Here is a 21,636-nt window from a genome sequence, read left to right on the forward strand (position 1 = left end):
AAACCAGATTGCTAACAATTTAATTCCTTTTTTGTAGCCGTTCTTTTACACTGTTTCTCAACCTAAATTCACTCAATTTGAAACAAAGCACAGGCGTTCGATTTTCGCATTCACATTTTCCGACCGAGCTACAAGCGACTTTGCTATCGTTTCCATCGTGTTTACATTAAACAAAAAAAAAAAAACAACTTAATCATCACATCGATTCAGATCAAAGCCGTTGACGGTTAATGTACCAGCACGTGCGGCGGCATGGCTGTCGGGTGTGCTCACGGCTCACTGCCATTGCCCACTGGTACCGGTGCTCGATTTTCACGCAGCGGAAGCGGGGAAACAGAGCCGAAAACGGAAAAATTCCCCTTTCCTCTTACTCCTGCCCTGGTTGCCACCGCGGCAGTACAGAGTACGAATTTCTCCTCCACGGTCCGCAAGGAGAAAGTAGCATCGTTTCACGGGCGGGCTGAAAGAAAAATGGTTTCGGAAAATCGGTGCAGCAGCTGCGCTTGAAAGGCAATTGCATTAAGGCACACGCAAACACATACCGATACACACACACTGTTGACAACGGCCCGCTAGCTAAAAACAGTGGAAAAGGCGGAAATTATCCACCTATCGCTGGCCACATCACAAAAGACTGTTTGCGTTACAGCAAGCGACGAACCTTTTGGGCAAACGTTTCGCGTAACGTATTTCTTGGTTTTTGGCAAACAGCGCTATAAAAAAAAGGACACGGTAACAGTAAAATCGTTCGGAAATTTGGCTCATTGCATTGCATAACTGCCAACGCACATTGACTCATCGCCTCGGTCGTGAAAGACAATGTCGTGCTTCTGATTAAAAAAGAAATAACTCAACAGATTGCGAGTTTTGCGAGACGTTTTGTTGTTGCTCTTCGGTTTTGCTGGTCCGTTCGGCTCTATCTTTATTCGATGAGGAATGAGTTAATATTTTCTTACAACAAAAAAGGCGTAATAAAATAAAGCGAACACATGTTACCATATCGCGACGGTGTGTGCTTTAACAATGCAATTATTAGAAATTCAGAAATCAGTTCATAAATGTTTAATACCCCAGCAACTGTCAGCCGTTTTTGATGTAACATGGCGAAAGGTAGTGTTAAACTTAAAGGTTATAAAACATTTTTAAACCTACCCAACACAGTTACACAGTTTTGTTTCGATGCCATTTTTCAAAAGCATCAAAAATTCAACCCTCCCTCCTCTCTCAGGGCGGAAATTGCTGACGGAAGTTCGTTGAAAAGAAACAAACGTTTTCGTTGCTTTTCCGTTGTCCACCTTTTTCCATCAAACCTGAAAAAAGGCCTGAACGAAACGCCATACCGTCATGATGCAATCAGCCGTGGGTTTGGGCTTTATCAACAGCGCTTCTAGCCTGCAGCAAAGCTATAAATATTGAACTAAAACATCGCCAAACGCCATAAACCCCATTCCGATGCCGCCTGCAAAGGGAACGGGTCGGGTGGAGCGACTGTGGAAGATCTCAGTTACCATAACTGGAGCTCATTAGAAGTCGATCATAAACATGAAGCCATAGATCGGTGCCGTATGTTTTGGGGCAATTTTCAGTAAGCCACAGGTCCACACGGGTACCTCCGTTTACGTGAAAGTGGTTACGACACAATGGCACGCTGTTGTTTTGTTGGTTGGTTCGCTCAGCTTACTCCTCGCTGACAGAGCTGTCGGGAATTATTGTGAATAAATTAGGCCCACTAAATAGGCAGAACCGACAGAACCGTCATTCAACGGGCGACGCTTGGGTGTGGTTGATCTGTTGAAGTCGTCTAGGCACACAACAGAGAACGGCATTCTTTTAGCACATTTATCAACCTGCCCCGCCAGCTCGCTCGATCGGCTCCACGGGTGGTGAAGGATGTTTATCCAAAGCGTGAGGTAGATTGTTTGTTCCGAGCGTTGTTGTTATTCGTCGGTGAGAAGAATGGCGTGTATGACGTAGACATGTTTTGAGCTAACAAAATAACAAACTGCATTGTACGCTCCGTTATCAGCATTGAAATGTCTTGAAAATGCAGTGAAACCCCGACGACAAAGCAACCTCCCCACCCTGCTGGCAACCGTTGGCGAAAATTCCTCTGGTTCGGCAGCACACGGCGTAAAAACGCAGTGCCTCGGTCCTCGGACCGAGTGGCGTGAAACTAATCGTTGCATTTTTTTCTTCACTATCATCGACTAGGTTGAATGCGATCTCGCGCAAATGCAATCACGGTATGCCGGCCTCGTCGATGCACTCGCTTGCATAACGGCTATGCCACGGCCCCATGCATTTGTGTGAGTGTGTGTGAGTGTGCTTACAGTGCAGAACTAACCGTTGGCATATTTAACCAGCTGCCCCACCCTTTACCGCCTTCTGCGTAACCTCAATGCAGCGAGTAAGTTTAGTGCTGACCCAATGCACCGCACGAATGTGTATGTGTGCGTATGCGAGCAGGTGCGTATCTCCCACCCAAAAAAAAGCAAAACCCACCCCATCACACCAAGGCTGGCAAATATGTATGCGTTTTGCGGGCATGGAGGCAGCGGGGCAACAACAAAAAGGTAACGCACCGTGCTAGACCGTGTCTAACGCAATTGACTGATGACCGATATGCCCGTTTGTTTAGAGCGGCATGCCGTTTTACATCACCCGAGGTGGCCCCTTTTTTCGAACTGGCTGCACTGGCTGCACACACGCACGCACAAAGAACTGGCCCAAGCCGACCTTCTTTGCCGTGGAAGGAATTGCAGGGTTTTTTGCACAGTGTCTCGTGTTGATCGCGTGCCCTGAAGTTTGTGTGTGTGCCCTTTTTGGTATCGATGTCGGTTTGATTAGCCACTTTCGGAAGCGTTGCTAGGGCCAAAGGGGAATTCCGAGAGGGGTTTTGGGGACAAACGGTATGAAAGGGCGAGCATTAGTTAAGAGTAGAATGTTCTTTCGAAGCTGTGGTATTCTGAGTTTTGGTTAGGAATTTGTAATATTGTATGTATTTCTTGGAATTTCTTTGAATGTTGTTCTTTCTTTGGTACTTAATGTTTAAAAATAAGTTTATCTAGGTTTTTATTTCCATTTCTTACAGATTTTTATAGAACCTTATCACGAATATTACATGTTTGAAAGAAAGTGAATTTAACAAATTATAGACAGGCCTTCTTTACTTACTTCTAATTATTATCTATTATTATCTGTCTCGGATTGCTTCGACTTCGACATCTCGACTCAGTGCTTCAAGGAACGTCTCCGGCTTTTGCCGTGGCCGCAGTGAATTGCGTAGAAAATCTTATTTTTGTTATGTATTTTTTTTAATGAACTGTTACATCTTAATTAGGCTATACGGCCCGTTGAAGATTAAATAAATAATAATAATAATTATTATTATTATTATTATTATTATTGTTCTTTCTAACACAATACATATTGGACATATTTTTACGAATTTGGAGCTTTCAACACATAAATGCTTCAAACTCATACTCCAATTAGAATCACAAAAACCTTAGGATGTTAGGATTGATGATTGGATGTTACGATTGGTAATAAGGCAAAATCTTGAGATAAAAGATCCAATACCTTTGATAGTATTATATTCTGCATTGGCACGATCCTTCCTAGAATATAATTCAGTTCTTTTCTCCCCATACCGGGACGTGTGGACAGCTTCAGGATAGAAAGCATACAAAACAGCGATTCTCCAGAATAGCAATATACCGACTACAATGGACGTCCTCTGAAAAGTTAGACTACTTGTTACAGTGCATTAATTTTTGATCTGCAAACCTTGAAACATAGACGTCAGAGGATACTTTTGTCGCGAAGTTAATCAACGGGGACTTCAAGTTCTCCCTACCTGCGAGAAAAAAAAACTGAATTTTTATGCTTTTGAACGACCGCCCAGGTCAGGTGAGCTGTTAAGACCTACGTTCTCACGATCTGCTCATTCTTGTAATTGCTGTAAAGTTTTAACAAAAATCGAAGATATTTTGACTTTAACAGTAGTATAAACCAGCTCAAACCCCAATCGTCACTCGTTTCCTCATTAATAGCGCTGAAAATCAGTTTGTAGATAAATTAAGTGTATGTTATATGTGTCCCAGCAAACCTATGCAAGACACTAAATGACAAAAAATCAAATAACAAAAGCTCATAAGAATAATATTTAAATATAACTGACCTATACGCTTTTCTTTCTTTCTAGGTGTCTTTAAACCCACTGGACTATTCTGCATCGATACAAGCATACTCGTCATTGAAGAGAAATCATCATAAAACTTCACAGCAGCAGCACAGTGACTGACGATTCGGGAAGAATGTCGTGATAGTGTTTGTGTGATTCATTCCCCAAAAAAAGATCAATCTGTGTCCCTATCATCAGCTCGAAATATACAAAGAAAAGGTGATAAAAATAGTGATTGCCAGTGTAAGTGTCCGGTGTGCGTGTGATAAGACCCCCTCAACCCCCCCCTAACCCCTGCCTCAACTTTAGCACCATTCTGCCACCCACCGGTGATAGATGCGAGAGCAGGTGCCGTACCATCCACACAGCCACGGTGCACCGGCAACGTTGGAACGGCGCCATGGGTGACTCTCGCGGGACGGCCGCGCGGCCACTCGTCCTGCTGCTGCTCCTGGTCGTGTGCGGCAGGCCGGGTGGTCCCGTCGGTGCGACACCCACCACCCACGACGAGCCGTATCTCGTCAGCTCCTCCCCCTTCTTCTCCTCCTCCTCCTCCGTCCCCCCGCCGGAGGTGACGGCGAAAAGCTATGGCGGTGGAAAATCCACCAAACCGACACCGACGGCCATCCCGGAGCCGGAGCTTTCCACGCAGCTCGATGCGGTACAGCAACAAAGCAGCAGCAGTAGCACCGTCGGAGCACATTTAAATGGTGAGTGAATTATTGAGTACGCGCAGCACTTAGGAGGGTATTAATTAAAGCGATGATCGTCGCGCGTCTGCACCACGGTCACCAATTTCGCAAGCACCGACCGCATTTGAAGCCGTGGTGGTAGTTCGTGAGCGGCAGGTTGGCGCGATCAACGTCGTTGCGGTTTGTTCGTTCAAGATGGGAACCGAAAAAGTAAAGCAAAAGAAAAAAAAAACGCTGTTTGCACTCTACCGGCTGACTTTGTGGCTGTGTTGAATGGGAAAATGGCGGGGAGTAGCGCGTGTGGTTCTGTTTCGTTTTTTTTTTGTGCAGCTCACTTCCATGCGCGCATGCTCTCTATGGAACGATGCTTTTCGATGCTACGGATCCATCAGCTGAAACCACCAAACACCATTCCGGGCGCCGGACGGACGTTCGGATTGAGTGTGTCGTAAAATTTGAATGTGACCTGCTTTTGCTCGGATCCGAATGTCTAGTGCCACTTTCGAAAAAAGGGCGATCGAGTGGGAGAGGCAATGCCGGGGAAGGGAGGGATCCAAACCGAACTGTACCACACTTTCGGAGGGGATTTTTTTTTTTTGTTTTTGCTCTTGCGGGTTGCGGGTCGGCTTTAGCTGGGAGATCTAGTTCACATACAGCCAGAACTGAAAGTGCATCCTCTTAGTGTCATCGGTAAGCTGGGATGGAAGATGGCGAAAGAAATAACGCATTGGAAAAGCGCCAAGCGTGCGCCAAGCTGGAGTCGGTGGAGTGGAATTAATGAGATTGCAATGGAAATTTGGTTCAGCATGAGGTGAGCAAAAGCGTGTAAATAAAGAGCTTATGTGTATGAGCGATTGGCAGCATTGATACTAGACTCTATTTACAAGGAATATTGAATATTCACAAAAGGCTGCTAATTTCAACATAATTGGTTTAAGGATGATCGAAGACATTTCCAACAATGGGCAAAAATTGGTTTAAACATAACTCAAAAGATGGGATTGTTGGAGAATCTATAATCTTGCAACAAATGATCTGATATTTAAACACAGTATATCATACTAAGTATAGTATAATAAGTATAATTTAAACACAGTAGAATGAACCTTTGTTGCCTAAAAGTTTTAACTGCACCTGAGTGTATTGATTTAAATCAATCTACGGATTCTTTTCAAAATCTTCAAAGCTCTTTTGAATCGCCTTGATGCCAGTTCTGGCTAGGTGAGGTTTATAAAATAGTTAAGGATGATTATTAAGTTGCTTTAGCAGCACTGAAGACCATGAAGATAATTGCAATTTATTAAATACATTACTTTCTATCAACTCATTTACCAAAGTCTGGTTTGGATTATGCAGTTGAGCTTCATTTTTTATTTTGCACAGAAGGAAATATGATAAATAAATAATGGAATATAGCAAATAAAAGAGGTAGAAATTAGCGCGAGAAGAAAATATAAAGTATTTCGTTTGAGCACGAGGCTAATGAAATAATCATTAGCTGCTTTGTTTCTGCTATCTTCTGGAAAAAAGCCTTCGCTTAAACCACCGTCTGCCGCCCGATACAGACAGATCCATCCCTTGATTGCACACCCATTAAAAGCAGATCAACGGCCGACGGTGACAAAAGACTGGCGATCGGTACAACAAGCCCTGAGGCACCGGATCCAATTCCTTTCGACCGAAAGATAACGGGATGAGCGTCCCCTGCCGAGAATGGGGACCTTTCCCCATTCCGCTAAGATAGAACTTCTCCTCTAGATTGCACGGTATGGGCCACTAAACACCATGGAAGGAACGATTTCATACACACACGTCGCTTAAGCAAAGTATCTCTCCTCCTAGGGGCCAATAATTCATTTGCTCTTTGTTGGGCCTGCGTCATCATCGGGATGGTCGCATCGTCGCAACGAGCCCGCGATACGATCGGCAATAAGTCAATGTGCGCTTCATCGCGCGAAAGGGTACCGTTGCTTCTCGAACGGTTCTTCTGTACCCGTGGTCCGTGATCCCCCGTGCCGTGGAAAACACATTTTACTAAATTACTCCCTCGGAACGGCGGCGAAGGGTTTCGGATGGCGCGCTTGCTTTCCTTCTCATTGGCTTTCCTTCGCCCCTTGCTGCTGCTCTATTCTGCGATGCTAAGGGGAGGCGGCGGGGAGGGCCCTAGAGACGGTTGAACGAACTGGTTCTTGTCATCGCCATCACCATCAGATGGACAGATGTGCGATGTGAGAACTTAGTTACCATCTAAGGGACCGCAGTTTTTGCTCGCTTTGGCTCTCTTTCTCTCTCTCTCCTCTATAAGGGTTGCAAAATCATGCAATGAAACCGTTTTGTCACCACGGGCATGCCATACGATCACACCGATTCCGGCGCGAGCGTTTGCCTATTCGGCGGGGCACTCGTGCAAAACCGCCAACCACGGTACCGAAGAAATGCCGCAATATGAGCCGTATCACGTTTTGCGGTATCGAATATCCGGTGCACTTTGCGACCGGGTGCATTCACCTTCTTTTGCGCCCCATGGCGTGTGCAGTGCAGTTGGTTTTGTAAGGAAGAGAAGAAAAAAGGAAAAGAAAACACACGCAAACCAATTCCTGCCCTGTACGAATGCACTGAATTATGGTTATTTTAGACCGGTGCGGGAGTTCCGATAGGAAATTACGATTTTACGCTCCAGCTGAGCTGACCGAAACTGAACTGAACTTTTTTCTGATCTCATTTGCGATATTATCATCATGAAAATGTAGTGAACCACAACAAAAAAACATGGCAATTTTCACTTACCTTGAGCCAGAATTGGTTGAGATTAATTTTTGCACCACCGGGTTCGTCGCTTGTACGGTGGCATAGAAGTCGTTAGAGTTGTAAAGAGCATTTGGGTCATTTTTTGTCGTTGGAAAGCCAAACTCGACCCAAATTTGGAGTTAGTCAGCGATACTTGACAAAATAATGTGCAGTAAACAAAAACTAATAAGTTAATTGCATGTTGTTGATGGCTTTATGCTTTTTTAGAGTGATTGTTTTAGAAGCGTTATTATCAACTATGGATTTTTTCCAGTAAAAGGGTATAAAAAAGAGCAAGCATGATCATCATATACGTTGCACATTTAGGTTATTTATTGATACTTATAACATAACTATAGTTGAAATGTATTTCATTCATGAATTCAAAATATTTAATTCCTTGTTTTTTTAGATTTACTCAATAAAAAAATAATTAAATTAACTATAATCTAACGCTCTACCTTAAAATGAATAATAAGTAAACAAGAGAAAATCTGAACATAATACATCTAAAACCTGTAAATAGTTTGTAGTTATTTTTACTTATTGTTTGCTGTATTCTTTTCATACATTTCCCAATCGCTGGTCTTGTTCTACATGTTACTATTTTTCTCCATTCATTCCACTGCACTTGACAGATCAATTTGAATGTTTTTGTTGTATTGTATTCAATGCCCTGCACACTACACACAAACTGTTCATTTGTTCTTAAAACAACCCCACATCGGTTTCAATAACAAATCCATTCAAGTTCCTCCTCTCCCTTTGCGCAGTTGTAACGCTTTGCCCACCTGCGCGACTGACCTTCACGATCCCACCTTAGACGACGGTACCTAACGGACGCGGAGAAGCGATCACATCCGAACCGCGCGCGACATGGTGGCAAACAAAACCACCCACACATTGTGTGTCCCTTGCCCTCTTGCCTTTCCTCTCTCGTTCTAGCGGCATTCAACAACCAGCAAATAATCATAAACATTCATCGCTAGGTTGGAATATTTGCGTAGCACCGTTAGAGCAGCCGACCCGGACCCGGTTGTCCTTCGATTCTGTGTTTTGTCGTCTAAGGCTGGGGTCTTTCGGGGTGGTTGCTGCTGCTGCCACTGCTGTTAGTAATAGCCCGAGGACCATCTCCGCAGCAGGGTGTTGTGTTACTACTTGCTCCCAACAACAACAACAATAACGCCAACCGGTTAGAACAGTTGAGAAGGAAGGATCGCTTCAGCTACGGCATACCGGACCGGTGTCCTACGCGCATTCCCTTTTGCAGCGAAGGGGGTTCGTCGCTTTCACTTTCGCGCAAGTTTTCTGTTTCCGCTCGAAACGTCAAAAACGGTCAGCCGAAAACTTTCACTGAAAACCAGGCAGTGGCGGTACATTTCACGGTGTGATTATTTGCGTCCGACCACCCGCCCGCCTGTGTGCGTGTGTGTGTGTGTCTGTATGATGCGCTTACGTTTAATTAACGTGTGTGAGCGCGCGCACGTACTCAAAGGAATGAGGAAGGGCTGCCAAATTGGTTTGATTTTGGTGGGCGTCTGTCCGTGTGGTGCGTTGGGCTTTTTTTGCTGTATAAAAGCATAAAAAGCATACCTATTCGTACAATCAATAATCGATTTAGCTTGATTGCGTGCTATTGCCCCGGCGTGTTTCGAACTGGATGGCAGTCGGATATTGTTGCGAACAAAGCAATAACAAAGCGGAAGGAAATTTAATTCAAGCTTGTCAAAAAAGTTTCACAAAAAACATCTATTGAAAATGATTCTCGAACACACTCGGTTGAACAAACTCGTAGGCTTCATGCACTCAGCATTCGCGTGTTCCTACCCCGATCGCGAGTTTGTTAACGATCGTTAACGAAACAGCTAAACACACTTTACACACACCCGACAACGTCCCAAACAGTACGCACCATTGTCGCCCGCCGGTTTGGCCATATTTGTGCGAACGTTTGCATACATTATAACCTGTTCCGTTGGCGCACCAGTCACACAAAGACACACACTTGCCATTGCCGCTCGGTGTGAGTTTGTGTTGCCGATCGTAGACGCGACCTACCGGCGACCGTCTAACGCTCGCGGGGCTTAGAATCGATACGAAAACTTGTCAAGGACTGTGCGTTCCAGTTCCGTTGCGGTTAAGGCTGCCCCCTGACCCGCGAGCTGAGGCGTGTGTGTGTGTGTAGGGGGCTCTATGCTAGCCGATAGACAGACAACGTGTGTTGTCTGCTGCGTACGAGCAACGCGCGATACGTCAGGTTGGTTATGATATTGTTATTGGCGCGCACAAACACAACTTCATTACTGGGGGTCCTTTCTTGGACAGAATATGAGGGTTTTGTGATTCGATACTTGTTGATGAAGATATTTATTGCTCGAAGCGTATCGTTTGTTCGTTTTTGGAGTGATAAAATTGCTGTCGAGATCTAAAAGGAACGTTGATCTAATCTTTGTGAGAAATCGGATATAAACATGGAGTTATTTTGAAGCAAATATTATTTGATAGAATTGTTAGATTAGTTTAGCGTTTTATGTTGTTTGTTTAATGTTAGTTCCAATATATAAAATGTCTATTGTCTACTTAAAAGACTCCCTGAGCTCATTAGCATTCGTATTCGTATTTAATTAAGACATCTGGCTTCAACGAGCCTACATAACCGTACCTAAAATTTATGCCTTACATCTATCATGCCAGAAACTCATTTATGTTCGTAAAATAGTGATACGTAAAATAATCTTCAATTCTTCTAAGTTAATATGAAAATCTGCTCTGTTACCTAAAGCATTATAACATCTATTTAAGCTAGACATTGCGTCACGAGAGCCTAACACAGTTGAAGAGCAGCTTGCAACTAATAACGGACTGAGTCTAAGTGGTCTAAAAGGAGAAATGAATGATCGGCAAGGGAGTAGAAAGGGTGTATCAATGGAACGACACATTAACTGTATGTAATAAGAGACATTGAAATGTTTAACGTCTATCGTCTAAAGATTCTGGACCAAAGAGTACACACCTAGTTCTATAAGAAGGGCAGGAGACACTACGGACAGTAAAATAGGTTACGTGTAAATTTTCGCAGCATTGCTTCAATCCTATCTATCCTATATTTTTGTTCAGGAATCATAAGTACGTAAGTACATGCATATTCATAAGTAGGACGAAAAATCGCCGTACAGTACAGCCTGGAACGTAGATTTGTTTTCTATTTGTAGGCTAAGCTCACAAACAGACCAAATATAAGAACTAAACTGCCACAAATGGCTTGTGTTTAGTGTATAGTATGATATTATGTATTTTTAGTTTATTTATTATTCTTACTCAATGTTTCTTCATTCCATGAGAAAGCAACTCAATGTAAATCCTCCTATTTGGAACAATCCGCATAATTGAAGCTACTAAAGCTGCGCGCCCCAAAGAAACAATCAAACCTCGTTGGTTTAAACCGATGGGAGCCCCCGTTTTTTCGACCATCGCACCCCGATTAGCAAACCATCGATTCTGCAATCGGCCACTGCCACCACCGTAATGAGCACCCTTTTGGCAATCGACCTTACTCCATGATGCACGGGATGATGATTGGCCGCCGTGTAGAGTGTAGTGCAGCCCAGCAGCCCATCCTATCCGCCGGCGTGCGAACCTCATTCGCAAACGAAAACTCAGTACAAACAGCCAATCCAGCTAATAGTAGTTTGCCCGCCCGGGCTATTGTATCAGTTCCACTTGGCTACTGGTAATGCTTTCCTCCCAGTGGATGATGGTCAAATAGGATCAGTGAACTCCGGCTGATTGTATAATGATCGCACAAAACCCCCACGGATGCGCTGCTGGGTGGTCATGTTGCACAAAACCCTTCCATCTTATTGTCTGCGCCTCGTTAGACTGCTGTTGTTGAGGTCGAAGAGAGCATTGATAGATTGAGTCTAGAAGGTGGATACATTATTACGCCTTTTTTGCAAACTAAACCCATTCTACTCGTTTGCACAATTAGCTGTGAGTGTTTTTCCTTCCCCCATCGTCCTATTTTATGAGTTTTCCGTTTTATTCTGTGGTGCGATGTAGTTTCGCTTGCCCTGTTTTAACCTTGTGTGTGTGTGCGGTGTGAAGTGTACTTAATATCTAGACAACCCGCAAATGTGTGCCTTCATCTTGCACTGTCTATCGGATTTTTCATGATTTTTTTTTTACACGTTGCGCTTCATTTGGGAAACTTCTCCCTTCAGAGCTTGTTTTACTTGTTCCTGTTCATGTTTCCAGTTTGTTGCAACAAGTCATTTGGCGTGGAAAAAATAATATCAAGCAATCCGTACGAAACAACAGCCGGCCATCAATCGGTACGAGCTCGATCGGGGAGCGGGACAGAAAATGTAATTCTTCTGTTTTGTTGTTTGTTGTTTGTTTTTTATGTCTATCTGTCTCTCTTTCCCTTTTCCCTTTGCACCGAATCTAATCGTCCGGTGCAGACGAAAGCGGGAGAAGGAGACTCCGCACAACCCATGAACAATTGCAACGGCCAATTAAGCGACGAGCCCAAGAATCGCTGGAGCCAGATACCGTCGTCGCTGGCTTCGTAGTTGCTCTCGTTCTCGTTCGATCCGGACCGATTCGGAGACAGTTACAAAAGCCGAACCTAAGCGAGTTTGATTCGAGCACCGCAACAATTGCAGTTGCACAAACATTGCAAACCCCGGTGCGAGATGCTCTAAAGTAGAGTAAAGTAGCACCGGGAGGAAATGGAAAGAGAACACACAATGCAACGCTGCCTCTGTTGGTCGATTGTTGCAAAAGGAGCTGTATTGCTAGAAGAAGTTTAATGTTTGAATAACAAGAAGAACTACTTGCATTATAAGATTTCATTTTTCCTATTAAAAATGACTTTAAATTAATGTCTATCACTCAGTTTTTTTTTTTTGATAAATAATACAATTGGCTTAAAAATATCCTCATTCGTATACGATTCTCGTTTTTCAATTAGCCAAACTGCTTCACCAATAAATCTGCCCCGCTCATCATAGCAGAACCGCATGCTTCCCATGTAACATTGTGCCCAATAATTCCAAAAATTCAATTTAAATAATATTTCTCGTCCTTCTATGCAATTAAACTTAATGGTTTTTGGCTGCCGGATTCTAATTAGAGTGATCGGTGTGCCGCCGTGCACTAATAAAACAAAAAATAACTCCCCCAAACGCATCAACAAAATGAAGTTATAAACTTGTTCACACACATTAATCACCGCTGCTCGGCAAATTGACTTCCTCGTTACTTGTGGGTTGTTATTTTTGCTTCTGTTCTCTTTTTGTTTTGTTCGAAAATCGATCACCGTGAATCCGTGTATGATTTGTGCCGGTAGCAAAGACCGGATCCACCAAGCTTCATGCACCCCTTCAACCCTCACACTTCAAACTACACAGCACATCATTACTGTTGATCGACCAAAAACCCCAAGCCGAGATCGTATGCCGAAACGTGCGAAACTTCGCATACGATTCTTCGCTGGCTGCGATGAGGTGCAGGGCAAGGGTTCGTTTGATTAGTTTCGGGTCGACGTTAGTCAATGTGGCGCGTTTTTGGGAACGCGGTTCTGTGCGGCATCCTCACTACCGTAACGGAAGAGAAGATATTGAACCGTGAATGTGACCTCGGCAACATTAATCTATATGTACCGCTGCTGCGGTGTGTGCGGTGGATGAATGAAAAGGAGACGACAGCCGAAACGATCGTTCGATTGGATGGTGTTTTTTGTTCGGTTCGTTTTTGGCTGCCTTCTGTGCAATATTGCGTGAGTTTGGTGCCGGTCGTAGATGAGCACACGGGGCAAGTTCGCGAGTCAATGCCAAACATGTGAGCTGTTGCTTCGTTACGTTTTTTTGTACCGAGTTACAGCACACACAAAAAAAAATGAAGCGAAAAACCCACTCAACATGATGTTGCCGTTTATTCGGTATGTATGTTTCTTCGTTATTTTTTTCGGTCGGTTTGTTTGATTTGGTACCCCCAATTTACCGCCAACCCCGGAGATGATACCGGTAAGGTTCACGAACGGAGAGTTTCGTGAGAATGACGATTCCCCGTGCTCAATGTGACCCCTCTTTCGCCTGGCTGGGAGAAGGAAGGAGGATGGGGCCTTATCCACCTGACGCTGTCTGATGCTGACGTCTTTAGCGACGCATTAAAAGTGCTGACTGGTGCGAAAACGGCTCGATGATGAGTACGTGAACCGGGAAGTAGTGGTATTGCATGGGGGTATGTATTTATTTCTAGCAAAAATAGGATGCCCCTTTTGCTGCCCTGTCATCGTCTGAGTGGTTTTTGGGTTGAGGAAATTATTTGCCGTTTTTCTCTCGGTCTGCTATCTAAGAGCACACAGAAGCGTAGAATTTAGCTGAAAACTTTAGATGAAAAACAAAACGCAAAATTGTCTTCCCATTTTTTTGCGAAATGATTTAAGTTTAATTGATTTTTTATCTACATCAAGATAGCGAAGGTTGTGCTGGTGGCACATACATTAAACACGTAAATGAGAAGCAACAAAAAAAATAATCTTTAAACAGCTTCCCTGTTGTTGTTTACACTAAGGGTGAGAAGTGTTTGTCATCAAGCTATAAATCTAATAGGATAAAGCTTTTCTGTTCTAAATGCAATAGAGTGAATGTTAACAGTTAACGAATGACCAAAGTCCTGTTATAATTAATCCTTATAGTAGGTGACCACTAACTGGATGTGTCTTACTGAAGTTAACTAGAATTTCGCTAACTGGAGTGATTCTCAGTTGAAAAACACATAAATGTCAAAACATGAAACATTCGGAAACTTGCGAAGAGAAATTCATAGCAAATGTGGATTTTTCTCACAACCTTAACCTCTCAGTTAGCGGTTACCTACTTTACTTATAATAAAAACTCTGCTTGATGACCATCATAAAATGAAGTAAATAGATTGCTACTATGTAGAATTAAGGATAATGACTTAAGGTCCAAGATGATCTTTCTTTCAAATTACTTATTGTACTTTATGCTTTTTGCAAAAAAATGAAAGCTATTTTCAGCTATCTAAAGATAAAGTCAAATAGTCTAATTTTATGTATAGTGTAGAACTGCACAAACACTAACCTACATTGTACTTCCACTCTATTTAAAGTGATTGTTTCCCGAAGTATAATTATTGTTCTATCTATTCTAGCCATTTTTTCATTATTATCCTCAATTTGCAAACGATATGCAACGCGATATGCAAACGATCATAGGAAAAAATCATTTTCCCTCTATCCGGTAACACGATACCTCCCAACACGTAACGGGAACGCATTTGCCCCATTGCTGCTTAGTTTCTGCCGCTAGAGCACGGCGTAGGCGTTCAATCGTAGATTAGCCTAAATCTAGGATTTTGTACCTATTTAGACTCGCTCACTGTTTTCCCTCCGCAAAAACCACCACGCCACAAAGCGCGAGCAAAAGAAAATTCAAATTAACCCCGAAAAGAGTAAGCAGAAAGATTTTCCAACACACGGCCGTACACGGACGTCATCACCGACCTGGGAGGCGGGGTGGGCTGCAATTAATTGAACGCTTTCACCGTGGTGCGCAGTGGCAGAGCCGAAAAGCCGAAACTCAAATCTACCTCTTCGAAACATAAATCTCAAAGCCGATCGATCCCGTAGGCTGACCGTAAAAACAGAGTAAAGGAAAAGCATGGAAAACATGCCAAATGCATAGGCCCGGGCGCTAAAGCCCCGCTTTTCGGTAATGAGCCGGCGCTCGCTCGCTCGCCCGGAGGTATGTTGCTCATTAACGTACCCATTAAATAAGCATCAGTCTGGGGTGAGATGGGGCGCAGCGGGATTGTTTTCTTTTCTGTTTTTTTTTCTGTCTGTTTATTGAAAATAGGAAGAAGCTTCCGAATGGAGCTAACGGCGCTCCGCAATGGGAGGAAATGGCGAGAGAAAAGTTTGCTCCGTTGCAAGGATGTTTGCTGTGTTTGCATCACAATCATAATCACATCACCGGCGTCAGGTTGATATTGTGTCATGCCTATTTGGAGGTGATTTGAGGCTTTAAATTTCACCAACACACGTTGAAAAGGCAGTTTTTACTGCAGCATAAGCATTTCTTTTTAAGAAATAATAAGATCCTCATGTACAAATGAATTATCTCTTACTTCAATCGGGAGAAAATCAGGAGATTAGGAAACACTTATTATTTCCCTTATAGCACTTGAAGAAAAACCATTTGGATGGTTTTAAAACGAACAAAATATTCTTCCGTATCTAATACATTTCACGAGGCTCATTCCTTTGCAACGCTACTATTGAATCACTGAAATGAAGATCACACTAGATCACACAGGCATCCCTCACAAACATCCCATTTTGTTTCGGTTCATAATCGCGTTCAAGGTCCTACAATAGCATAAAATGACGTCACATCATTAAAACAGATTAAGTTATAACGTCTGTTGTCATAAAAAAAGCACCACCAGCGTGGCGTTTACCTTTGCATAAAGCAGCACAACCCATGATTGACAGCGGCGGAGAAGATCTTGATCGTTCTGACGGTTGGTAACCGGAACTAAAGTTAATCTCTTCATACAACCGTACCTGCCCAGCCGCGTACCAATGCGCGGTTTGCACCCTTAATTAGCTAATGCAGCCCAACGTACAGCGCGTGACATTTTAATCGCATTTTTGCTGCCGGTCAATCTGTCCTGTTCTGGGTGGGTGGATCGTGCGCTCGCGGCCGCCAAGGACATGCCATTAGGAAGGGTGAACAAATTTGCAAGCTTATTATGACACATGGGGAGTGTGTGTGTGTTTTTTCGCAAGGAACTAATTAGATGGACAGGTCTTAAAATTAAGATAAACAATCGTGCAATTTTAATGTTTGCTTTTGTGACGTACGAAGGCCAAAGGAAGTGTTGTACACAGAAAAAGTTCTACCAAGGGATTCTGTCTCATTAAATCCTCTTTAAAGTGATAAATGATAATTGCGGGAAATATGCAACCACCAATGGCGTTTGCAAAAGAGCTTTCGTAGCGCTTACCGAAAGACACATTTATCGGTAACGAGCCGAATGAATCAAGTCCCCTTATGTGTTTTCGCAATGTTGACCTCGCGTAAGCATTCGAATAAAAAGAAAACGGGTTTCTGCACTCATATTTAAGTGCAAATGAACGATTTTAACGAGACACTGTACCTCGCTGCAAATGCAAAATGAATGCAAAAAGAACACACACACACGTTAATAAGAAAAACAATTAAATAATGTCGATGCGAATGGCCGCGAAGATGCCTCACCACGTACCTCTGCGTAATTGGATTTAATTCAACCATTAAGCGTGATGGAAGCGTACCCCGTACGGAAATTATCTTTCGTTTTTTTATCCCTCCTCGCTATCCAAAACGTGCCGCCATTAACCCTTTAACCTGCGTAGAAGTGCATCCTCAACTGGATGCACCTTGTGCCAAAGTGTCCTCCTTTGCACTGTAATTTACACGTTCTTCTCATTACGCGAATGATGCTGTGCAGGTCGTTTCGTGACTAATGCGCTAAAGCGTTCTGATAAACGGTCCTGTCTTAGGGCTTAGAATAGATCCCTTGTTTCCCTTCGCTGTCTCTCCCTGCCACATGCGCTAATCACACAGGTTTGGTCAGGTAGATCGTGAGACGTCGGCTCGGCTTGCTGCAACGCGCTGCGCACGTCAGCGGCCTGATAGCGTCATCGCCAGCGGTTCATATATTAATATAAAATCCTTAATCACGTCGTGTCCGGGGCTGGAGTGTGCTGTTATCGTGCGGAATAAATCTTCCGCACCGGGGCCCCTGCTTCGCCGAACCGGCGGAAGATCGGTCTATGACATTGAACTTTCCACCGTGCGGCGTGATTCTGCTCTAACGCTCACGTTCTGGGTACCGCTCACGGGCACACAATTCAATTGTAAAGCGCCGAGAAGAGTGCGCGCCACTGTACGAATGTGTACTTCCCTGCCGCTTTGTGCTGATTGCGCATTTGTCGTGATTCCATTGTTAGCGGGTAAGCATGTGGGGTACAAAATATAGAATGCAGCTCTGAAGCAGCTGAAGGAATCCGATGATCTCATACTGCTCGGCATGAAGAACTACAGCGCTAAATGACGGGATTTAAACTCATTCCATTGCAGGCGAAGCTCTCTGAACCTTTCATTTTGACGGGGCGTTTTTTGTTTTGCTGCAATCTTCAAACAAATGTTTCCAAAAATATTCGCTCAAAGCTACCGGCAGACGGGATCCGTCCATTCGGCCTGCGTGATTTAGTGCGCTCTTTCTCCTCCGTACACAAAACCCTTCCCCGGCACTTGGCGGTGGCGCTAGTGATCGATCCAGCCAATCGATCATGCACAAGCTAAAAGGCACATGATTTATGCACTCACCCACTGGGATCAACCAGCACCGGCCGGCTCCCCCCTCGTATTGCTTCTGCCACCTGCTCGAAGCTGGTGGAACATTAATCTTTTGGCCGACCTCGCGTGTAACCGCGATGCTGACCGGTGCTGACGGTGTTCGTGGTGCGAAATGGTGCTTGAAATTAGATTATGAAAGGAGAGAGGGAAAGAGAGCGAGGGCAAGGGAAATAATGCTCGCATGCAATATTGGACTGGCTGGTTGGTTGGTGGAAGGTGAAAAAAAAGGAGCGTGAGAAAATTGCTATCAAATCAGGCTGCACGGGAATTTATTGGTGTTTTGGGTGTGTCCAAGGGGAGGGTGTTTGCACGTTGTGTGTGATTGTGTGGAATGAAGGGATGTACAATAATTGTTGAAGTTATAATTATTGAGCGGGGGTTTTGATTGTTTAAAAGTGCAAGGGCATAAAAATGCTTTAAAAATATTAGCATTTTGACTGCAAACAGATTTAATTGTTTTTATTTAGTTCGCTCTTGTCTTCTCACCTGTCGAATCGGATAAAATAAGTAACAACGTTTCTAAAGTCATCTGAACACAATAAAGAAATAGTTCAAAAATTCAGTGGTACCTCAAATGATTCGTCAATGGTTGATTGGATCAACGTGTGACAAACAATGAACAATTTTGAAATGAGATTTAATCATTAGAAATGAAATGGATCTTGTGCAAGAACTATGTTTATTTCTCATACATTTATTATACTTTGTGCATCATAATTATTGTACAAATAGGATTTACACAATCTATCTTAATTTATTCAAAAGTAGATGTGTTTGGAGCAAACAACCGCTAACTGTTGAATTTCGTGCCTTTAAAATCTAGTAGCGAGTGTAAAATTGGCCATAAAATTTGTAAAAAAACAACATCCCCATCCATTCTCCACCCACCTAATAAGATCGTACGCGCTACGAAACCAAAACCCACCACCCGATTGCGATGATGATCCGCAACCAAGATGGAAAACCCTGACGCCCCGATTCCCATGACCTTCGCGTATCTTTTTTGTCTTCTTCTATCGCCCCTTCTACCACCACCCACAGCTGCGCCCGCAATCCCCAAGCAATGCGCACTGCCTTCGGGTCGGTCTGCGTTTTCAACTTCCAAGCAATAAATCTTGCTTCTTCTCCCGGTGACAAAATGCCGCTGTTTCGTGCTGTCAGAATCTTACCCCATCTCCTCAACTCCCTCCCCCACCCTGCCCCGCATTTGGTGACGCCCGGGCGCGTAATTATTTCCAGCATCGGGCGCGTTCGTGGGATCATAAAGTAGCCGACGTTTAACTGCACTTGACAGGCGGACGGATCGGCGTAGGGGTGGCATTAATACAGCTGCGAACCACCCCCCACCCCTCCATTCGTTTTGGCTGGGTGACATATCAACGAGGTCAAAATTATAGGAGGGATGCTTCCTCGATCAATCGTGCCGGAGCCCGATCTTCCCACCGAGTGCATTTCCGTTCGTACACACGTCTCTTTGCAAAACGCGTCGTTCGACAGTGGTGGTGGTATGAAGGGGACAATCACATTGAGACGATGGTTTTAGAAGTGTTTATTTTGTCGTTAAGGGAATCGGGAAAAAAGATCCAAATGATATAGGAATGTATTGTTTTGTCGAGTTCACATACCGGTTGCAATGGCACGTGGACGTTCTAGCGTTCTGGCGGGTAATAATAATAAACTCATATTTCTTCCCCGCCTCTAAACGCGCCGATGCTAATCGTTAGAAGGAAATAATTACTAAAAGATGTAAATCTCTCTTTATGCCAAATGTCAACACTCAGTTTGATTGTTTTATGAGCGCTGCTGTTTTTATTTATGAGAATTTCTGGAATGGTGTTTATGCTGTTCTGTTCGGTATGGTTTGGTAGATCTAGAAAAGTTATTAAAACAACTCTAAATGAGAATCTCGAAAGGACATAGAGTTTTAAGAGACATGGACTGTACTTAAATTCGTGAGGTTTCTTTTAGCAAAAATGGAAGCTTTATTGTGACAATTTGGTAACATATTCAATTTATGAAAGTTTTTCCACTGACATAATTATACTATTTTTTACTATCTTTTTGGTAATCTACAGTTTTTATCGCGAAACGTGGTTGGCTGTTAGGTCACTATTCATGCAAGGGTCAATTTTTACCTGATCGTATTTGAAGTTGTGCTGGTCAACCAGATAATATTCCATCGACTAGAACAGACAATAACCCGAAAGAACGATGTTTAAGCTACATAGCGAGAAAGATAAAACTTCAATTTTCAGCATTTTGTTAGTATTTTATTGAGGATGTAGTAGGAGCAGTTCCTCAAAAGTAATCAAATGGGGTTCGTCGTTTGTTGACCAATTGCTATATGATAACCAGTTCATCAACTTTCTGATAGTTTTGTTTGCTTTTAATCGATTGGAAAATACTTGATAATATACTTGACATGTGTCAGGGCCCTCTGGATCGTGTCTCTATATTTTTAACAGTATCAAAATTACTAGTTGGGGAATAGAAAGCCTAAATATAACAATTCAAAGTGATTGTGTTTTAAGATTAAACCAAAAGAAAATAAAATAATTGACGATACCTATACTAAATCCACACAAACTTATTAATAGTCTACAATCTTACAGCAACTAACCAAATTTGTTGTATCCAAGACCATTTTAACAATTTATGTTGAAAATATAGATCATTTTGCAGTTGATTTTATACCAATACAGCACATACAAACTCAAACCCACTGTTACTTCAACTTCATTGCGATGAAGTCACAACAAGCCAGTTCACCGTACTGTCCCACCATTGACGCTTTTTGTCACCGGTTCACCGGGTAACAATCGAACCGTTTGCATACATCATGCAAACATACACACACAGCAGGGCGCTGGAAATGGTATGGCCACATCCACGGCTCAACAATGCAACTTCCCTCACATCCCTTTTCGGCTTGCCCAAACCGTTCGTCACTTCCCTGCCGTCGATCAATCGGCCGCCAGTGACGCGTGCCACCTCACTGGGAGCGGTTCTGGTGGCCCATCGGTCAACCGAGCACCGAGCAGCAAGCGACGAACCCGGCTCGATCGATCGCTAATCAAAATTCAAACACAATCTACCCCAGCGCGGAACAATGCCCCCGAGCCACTATGCCCGGTGGTGGCAGGGACTGGTGGCGGTGGTGCATCAACCCAAACCGATCAGCAATACCTGGCAGAGGATGCAGAAGAGAAAAAAAAAACACAGAAGAGGATGGTTTTGTGTGTGTGTGTGTAGAGCTCTAACAAGCGTATGGGGAGGGAAAAACAGTCATAAAAAAGTGCCACCACCACCACTACACCACGTTGCAATCAAACTGCGCAAGTACAGGGTGGGTCTGGCTTTTTTTTTCTTTCTTTCTTGGGGGAGGACTGTTAGATGACTTCAAAAAAGGCGTGTTTTTTGTGCCCCCGCAAGTGCAGTCTTCTGCGGTGGTTAACGCATGGTCGGTATTACTTTCACTAAGCACAGCCGTGGGCCGATTTGATGGCAATGTGCGATTTTTTCCGGTAGATTATCCAAA

At 43.5% G+C, this 21,636-nt stretch overlaps 1 protein-coding gene across 5 annotated transcripts in view; it reads left to right on the plus strand.

Moving 5' to 3' along the window:
* The window catches only part of LOC120893794 (mucin-5AC), a 75,494-nt gene that overhangs the window by 11,853 nt on the left and 42,005 nt on the right, over window positions 1-21,636 (plus strand). For all 5 annotated transcript variants that reach the window (XM_040295900.1, XM_040295898.1, XM_040295901.1 and 2 more), the window contains exon 3: window positions 4,208-4,896. In XM_040295900.1, the coding sequence (XP_040151834.1) occupies window positions 4,587-4,896 (310 nt within the window). In that variant the 5' untranslated portion in view covers window positions 4,208-4,586. The remainder of the gene's footprint in view (window positions 1-4,207; window positions 4,897-21,636) is intronic.

This window comes from Anopheles arabiensis, chromosome 2 (genome assembly GCF_016920715.1).
Source record: "Anopheles arabiensis isolate DONGOLA chromosome 2, AaraD3, whole genome shotgun sequence".
NCBI lineage: Eukaryota > Metazoa > Arthropoda > Insecta > Diptera > Culicidae > Anopheles > Anopheles arabiensis.